Genomic DNA, 7,694 nt, shown 5'->3' on the forward strand with positions numbered 1-7,694 from the left:
TGCCGAGTGTGCTCCGCCCTGGTCCCCTGCCGAGTGTGCTCCGCCCTGGTCCCCTGCCGAGTGTGCTCCGCCCTGGTCCCCTGCCGAGTGTGCTCCGCCCTGGTCCCCTGCCAAGTGTGCTCCGCCCTGGTCTCCTGCAAAGTGTGCTCCGCCCTGGTCCCCTGCCAAGCAGGCTCCGCCCTGGCCGCCATCTCGCCCTGTTCCGCCCTGGTCCCCTGCCAAGCAGGCTCCGCCCTGGCCTGCTCCGCCCTGGCCTCCGCTTCGTCTTGCTCCGCCCTGGCCTCCGCCTCGTCTTGCTCCGCCCTGGCCGCCTGTTCAGTCAGGTCCGCCCACGCTCCACGGTCCAGGCCCGCCTTGTCTATGTCCAGGGTCTGTTCCCCTGCATGGGCCTGGCCCTCCATCCCTCCCCCAAGACCGCCTGTGCTTCACCGCCCTCCTTGAACTTTCTTGGGTTTTTTTGTTTTGTTGGGCGTCAGGAGCCGCCCTTAAGGGGGGGGTTATGTCATGATGTGGGTTTTGTGTCTTGTCATGTTCAGTGGTTCCTTGTCTATTAGTTATCCCAGGTGTTTCCCATTAACCACGCCCCCTTGTTATCTTGTCTAGCTCGTTTGTCCCTTATTTAAGCCATGTGTTTTAGCCTCATCTTTGTGAGTTCTTGTTTAATGTTTGACTGTTAACGCTCGTGTTGGTTTGTTCCTGTTCTTGAATCCTGTTCCTGAGTCCTGTATCCAGTCTGTTTAGTTTGTAGTTTGTTAAAGCGTGTGCTGCACTTGGATCCAGCCTCATCTCTGCTTCAACCGCACGACGTGACAATTTCAAACCCATGAAACAAATCTGTTTTGCGTCAATTGTGAACCATTTTTATATTTAACAAATGAGGCGTCTCTCGCTCGGAAAAAACATTTAAAGTTATTTTTCAACGTGCAATATGCAAACCTAATATTACTAATGGGGTTAAACCCCATCGAAACCCCATTCATTTGGTGCATTCTATTATTTAATTTCCATTAAAATACATTAAAATGTCTTCTATTATTATTATAATTATTATTATTATTTTGGCCTTTATGTTATGAATCAGCACTATTACCATCATAACCCTCATTATTAAAATAACAGACTTTTCATGAAATCAAATTATTATTTTAATTCGTATGGTTCTGTTTGAATAAAATAACATCATCAGTGAACTCTGCGACAATGAGCAAATTGTATTTGGATATTATGTTTGTAGCATAGACGATTAAAACATCTAATATTATCATGATTTTTCAATGAACATTGAAAAGATTATATTTGTCTTTGTGTTCATGTGTGTATCTAATTCTAATGAGCTCCTTGGACTATATAGGCTAGTCAAGGCTAAATTAACTGTGAAACTCTCAAACTCTATTACCTCTCTGAAAATATATTTCAACACCCTGTATTAATATAAATTAAATTTTAGTTTGAGGTGGCACAATGCAATGTTGAGGACATTATTTGACAGAATGTATATTATATCCTATAGGGTTTACATAAAGTGGTTCATTTTCTTTTGTGTGTTTGTTTAATTAGACCTTGAAATAGGACTACTCTGCATTTATTAAGGTTATTTGGTTCCACTTTATTTTGATAGTCCACTTTAGACATTCTACTAACTATAAGTAACTTTGCAACTACATGTCACTCTCATTAGAGTATTAGTAGACTGTCAGTATACAGTTAGTTGTTATGGTTCGGGTTAGTAGAATAAGTTGAATTGACAAGTTACTTATAGTCAGTAGATTATCTATTGGTGGAGGATCAAAATAAAGTGTTAGCAGATATTAGGCAGACAGTCTACTAATACTCTAATGACAGTTAGTTGACATGTAGTTGCAAAATTAATTATAGTTAGTAGGATGTCTAAAGTGGACTATCAAAATAAAGTGTTATTTCCGTTATTTCAACAGTATTTTTATGAGGGTGTTCGTTAGGTTATGCAGGAACATGCTGCCTATTTTAATATAAGATGATCTTTTATAGACTGTTTTATTTTACCAAGGTTTGTCAAAGGTTGTCTGCAGCAGAAGCAATCCTAAAGACACAAAGAGTGAATTCATGCGAATATGAAAGAACACACGATGCACTGAATATTGAATTTTGAAATATTTATTTGCTTCAACTCAGAAGAACATATTCTAAACATCAGATGGTCCTCTGTGCACAAGCAGGTTTAGTGATACTGTCTTCCAAGGGCGGATACCACGACGGCGATGAATTTCTGAAAAGCGGCCTGGACTGCAGGTGTGAATGCAGCACCCAGTTGTGCAGCAACAACGATGGTTAAGCAGTCAGCCAAAAGCTGTGGGAGGACAGAGAGCAGTGATATATATATATACACAGACGAGATACGTGAACAATGAAGCCAGAACAAGACCTATAACTTTACCCTGAAGTTGTCAGGATCTACGTGGAGCTTCTCGGAGTGCAGTACACTTAGTTCAGCATAGGTGCCTTTGATGTTATCCATGTTCTTCACAGCCCTGTCCAGGCCACCGAGCACAGTTTTACCGTGAGCAGCAACCATGGGGTTTCCCAAGATGGCAGCGGCGTTGTAGAGGTTTCCAAAATTGCCGAAGTACCGCTGGGTCCAGGGGTACACGATAAGACATCTACGAAACACGATGAGAAGAAATCGTTTTTATCAGTGTAGCCTACAGTTTCTTAATTAGTCGCATGCCTTAAAGTTAAACTATTGCTAAGACTCAATACCTTGCCAGAGCTTGGGGACCAACAACGTCGGAGTTAATCTTGGAGAAGATGTCCTGGATGGTGGCCCTCTCAAATTCTGTCCACTCAACCATGTTTCCGACTTTAGAAGTTTCAGACTAAATGCCTTTAACAGCAGCTGAAGAATCCTGTGAAGAGAGAGTTTCAGAGATGTACTTTTAAATGCGTGTCGTCACCACACCCCTTGGCAGGCTATTGGGTGATAAGTGTGTGGGTTGGTTCAACCACTTCCATCTTAGAGATGCATATCATAGCCTACTTACTTTTCTAATATCTACAAAGACTAAACAATATTTTGCCAAAATTTTTTTTTTAGAAACAACAATAAGCCGTATGAGACTACTGCATTATAGCCTAACATATTTTAATGTCAATTTTTTTTGAAAAACGATTATTGTTATTGGATGTCATAGATTGTATATGATAGAAATAAATAATAAATATGAAATTTTTTTTTTGTACATTGGAGAATTCTGAACAGAATTTAGTATCTGAGAAGAGGGGGTATTCTCTCATATCTCCACCACTTAGACAAATAACTGATCTCCCATGAGAGTTGCAAATAGAATAATTATGAAATCAAATAGCACATAGAGGCGTATGCATTTGACATTACAGTTTCCTAATTTGAATAACTGTTTTTCAAAAAATCAATAATGAAATTAAAAGAGACTATCTCCTTAATTTACGTTGAATATTATTTGCAAAGTTCGTAAAAAAGTTCTTCAGTAAGCTAGGCTATATTAAATCTGAACATAGGCAACTTTTGTTATATCATATTCTCATAACCTCGCACAGACTCGCAGTAACTTTATATTTTACAAGCCTATAATAGAAATATCTTGCATCACAGAACGAAGTCTTTTAGCGACCTCTGCTGTTCACGTCTATTCATTTTGCTAATATAATAAATATAAATTAAACAGAACTAGTTCATCACTTTAACCAGCAGGGGACGCCAATCTCTCTCTCTCTCTCTCTCTCTCTCTCTCTCTCTCTCTCTCTCTCTCTCTCTCTCTCTCTCTCTCTCTCTCTCTCTCTCTCTCAATTAATTTTTTTCCAAAATACCCCATAATTTGTGTTATTATATATTCATAACCTTTGTAGGTTACTTTTTATATTATTATTACTAGTAGGCATGCTACATGATAATATCATCATATTTTAAACCTTTGCTATTCAATTCACTATGGGCAGTATATCCACTGATTCCTTTCGAGAACATTATTGCCTAATGCCCAAAGGCTTTACATGCGGTCTCAAATTAATAGGCATATGTTACTTATTTGTTTACCCGGCCACAGTCCGGCCACAATTTGCTTTTGAAATCTTGATAGAATAAAGTAATATACAATATATTGACAAAAATTTTGGGACGTCTGCCTTTACATGCACATGGACTTTAATGACATCCCATTCTTAATCTGTAGGGTTTAATGTGGAGTTAGCCCAACCTTTGCATTTATAACAGCTTCAGCTCTTCTGCTTTCCACAAGGTTTAGTGTGTTTAAAAGTGTGTTTATGGGAATGTTTGACCATTTTTCTAGAAGCGCATTTGTGAAGGTCAGGCACTGACGTTGGACGAGAAGGCCTGTCTCGCATGCTCCGCTTGAATTAATCCCAAAGGTGTTCTATCGGGTTGAGATCAGGACTCTGTGCAGACCAGTCAAGCTTCTCCACACCAAACTCGCTCATCAATGTCTTTACGGACCTTGCTTTGTGCACTGGTGTGAAGTCATGTTGGAACAGGAAGGGCCATCCCCAAACTGTAACCACAAAGTTAGGAGCATGAAATTGTCCAAAAAGTCATGCTGTCTCTGGCTGCAGATAAAGACCTAATTGTTGGTGATTTTAATATACATGTAGATAACAAAAAAGATGCCTTGGGATTGGCATTTAAAGACATTCTGAACTCTATTGGAGTTAGACAACACATGTAAGGACCTACTCATTGTCGTAATCATACTCTACACTGTAAAAAATGATCGTGATTTTAACGGTAAAAGACTGTAAAAATGCTACAGTGCAAAACTGTTAATTGGTTAACAGAAAGTTTCCTTACTATATACGGTAAATAACTGTGATAGATCTAACGGTACATTTAATGTAATTTTACTGTAAAATACCGTTAAATTTACAGTTTTTGAAAGTGAAAAAGAACAACTCATTGTATAATTTACAGTGAAAAAACGTAAATTGACATTCCCACAATTCCCTGCGTTACACTTCACATTTTATGTATTTTTATTGAAATAACTATGTTTCTTCTTAGTTTTCTTAGTTCTTTTCTAATCAGTTATGTACATTAGGGTTTTATGTCACATTTATTGTTGTTAAATTAATGGTTATTGCATTTTTATAATTTCATGTGTGTTACCGTGATGGTGTTTAATGTTTGTGCGAATCAGACTGTGCAGCTTCTATATAATAGTATTAACTTTCTTGTGGAGGATTGCTTGTGATAAGCTTTGATTTATCACGTGACTCTCATCACTGCTGTGGTGATTGTTGGTTGTCAGTGTATTACAATGGTACAAAACAGATATTAATACTTCAATGGGTTGATAAATTAACATTATATCAGATTATGAAATACGGTTTATTACTGTAAATTTTACGTTAAGTCTGTAAAACCAATAACGTTGATACTGTATTTTTGACGGTAAAGTTCTGGTAACCACAGCTGCCGGTTTTATTCCGTAAAAACAACGGGATTTTTTTTACAGTGTAGATCTAATATTATCGCATCATGGAATCAATGTTGATGTCGTTGAAATTCTGCAGCAGAGCGATGACATCTATAGTCTCGTGTAAACTTCATTTAGCCAAGGCTGCAAAGCTGACTCCGTGTTACAAATATGTTAGACCTATCACTTCTGCCATAAAGATTGCTTTATAAATAATCTTCCTGATCAGTTTCATCATCTCAGCATCCCAGATAGCTTAGAAGAACTCAATATTGCGACAGAAACTTTGAACTCTCTCTCTTTTCCAGCACTTTAGACACAGTTGCTTCTTTGCGCTTAAAGAAGATAAAAGAAAATAGTCCAACGCCATGGTACATCGAACACACTCAGGCCCTTAAAGGTGCTCTAAGCGATGTTGGGTGACGTCACTTCTTGTTTATGTTCGAAGTATTGTCAAACAAAACGGAGATTAACTAGACCCTCCCTCCTCCTCATCCGTGCACTAACCAAATATAGGTCTCTGCAGACGGTAATAGGAGTTACCAGATCGGGAGCGAGGCCATAAACAGAGGGGCGTTTTCAACCCATTACCTGATTTGCCCACGTCACAGTGTGGGTAGGTCTTAGGGGTGGGGTCGGGAGAAGGGCATAATTTTCATTGCAGGATTCATAACACCAACCAGTGTGAAAACACCCACAAATTTAGAAACACCCACTTTTGTTCCGCAGAGACCTCCTACTCGCACTAACCCCCCAAAACCCACCCCCAAATCCTCGGTTATTGGTTATTGGCTGGAACAGTTGGTTATGTTTCGAGGTGGGGGTTAGCCCAATTTGTTTTTGTTGCCGTTTTTGGAGCCTGGGGTGTCTGCAGAGACCGAGTTTTTTTGCAGTGTGTTCAGGGAACAGGCAGCTAGTGGATAGTGAAGAGATGTTTGCTGACAAAAAATGTTTTGGCCTAAAAAGCTTGACATCGCTTAGAGGACCTTTAAGAGAGCGGCCGGAAAAATTGAGCGAAATTGGAATAAAACAAAACTAGAGGTATTTCGCATTTCATAGAAAGAGATCACGATTGCACACAGAGAGGCCTTAAAAACGGCTAGATCTGCTTATTTTTCAACCCTATTACAAAAAAATCAAAACCCTAGGTATTTATTTGAAACAGTGGCTAAACTAACGAAAAATAAAGCTTCAAGCTGGGATGTTTCCAAGCAGCACAGCAGTAGGGCTTAAAATCTCCCGGAATCTAGAGCTCGCGAGCTCCAAACCGTGTAGCGCGCACGACAGAGAGGGAGAGAGCGAGAGACCTTGCCTGTGCAAATGTGCGTGTGTGTGCAAATGTGCGTGCGTGTGTCAGTCTGTTCGTTTGCATTTTGATTATTTCGAGAACCGGTCATCCAAAAGACTTCACAATGGAGTGCAGTGTTGTATTTGGTGCAATATAGATAGACAGCCGAGACGCCACATGTTCAGAATTAATAAACTTTTAATAAACTACTACTACTACTACACACAGGCACACACACACACACACACACACACACAGGCACACACACACACACACACACACACACACACACACACACACACACACACACACACACACACACACACACAGTCTTATAATTTTTTTCTCAGTGACAAAGTAGGGTAGATTTAAATAGATAAAAACGAAACTTAAATAAATAATAAATTAAAACGAAATTTAAATAAATAAAAACGAAATTTAAATAAATTAAATTAAATTAAAACAAAATTTAAATATAGAAAAATGAAATGTGTCCTATATTTCGCATTAGATTAATTTAGATTGATAATAACAGGTAAAAACGATAATACATTTTGTTTCTATTATTCTATTTTCCACAATGTCAAAGCAACGCAGCTTAACCCAAAATACAAGCTCAGGCATTTCTGTCCAAACAAACTCCGCTGTTCTGCGCTCTAACCAGAGAATACTCCCGTTGCAGGAACACTTTTAGTAGTCCAAGAAGAAGCAAATATATTTATTTAGTAGCTATAACGAAGTTATATGTTATATATCACCAGATTTTATAGTGTAAAACATATTCAAGCGCGAATGAGAACCGTTTCGAGGGGGATGCCAGGTGTGCAAAAAAACAAACAAAAAAACCCCCGAATATTCGAATGTCACATTTTAAATCGAATACCAACCCACCCACCGAATATTCGAGTATTCGGGTCCAGCAGTAATGACTTTATGAACTTTTTTACTTACAAGATTGATCATAT

General features: G+C 38.9%; 1 protein-coding gene across 1 annotated transcript; it reads right to left on the reverse strand.

The window, feature by feature from the left end:
- Positions 1-2,117: 2,117 nt before the first annotated feature.
- Positions 2,118-2,914, reverse strand: hbbe1.1 (hemoglobin beta embryonic-1.1). The gene is made up of 3 exons (XM_077213516.1): positions 2,737-2,914; positions 2,414-2,636; positions 2,118-2,326 (listed from the first exon to the last, which is right to left on the reverse strand). The coding sequence occupies exons 1-3, from the start codon at positions 2,826-2,828 to the stop codon at positions 2,198-2,200; spliced, it is 444 nt and encodes a 147-aa protein (XP_077069631.1). The 5' UTR covers positions 2,829-2,914; the 3' UTR covers positions 2,118-2,197.
- Positions 2,915-7,694: the final 4,780 nt, after the last annotated feature.

Source organism: Siphateles boraxobius, unplaced genomic scaffold, assembly GCF_051911475.1.
Source record: "Siphateles boraxobius isolate OS27281-9 unplaced genomic scaffold, OSU_SipBor_1 66, whole genome shotgun sequence".
In the NCBI taxonomy this organism is placed as follows: domain Eukaryota; kingdom Metazoa; phylum Chordata; class Actinopteri; order Cypriniformes; family Leuciscidae; genus Siphateles; species Siphateles boraxobius.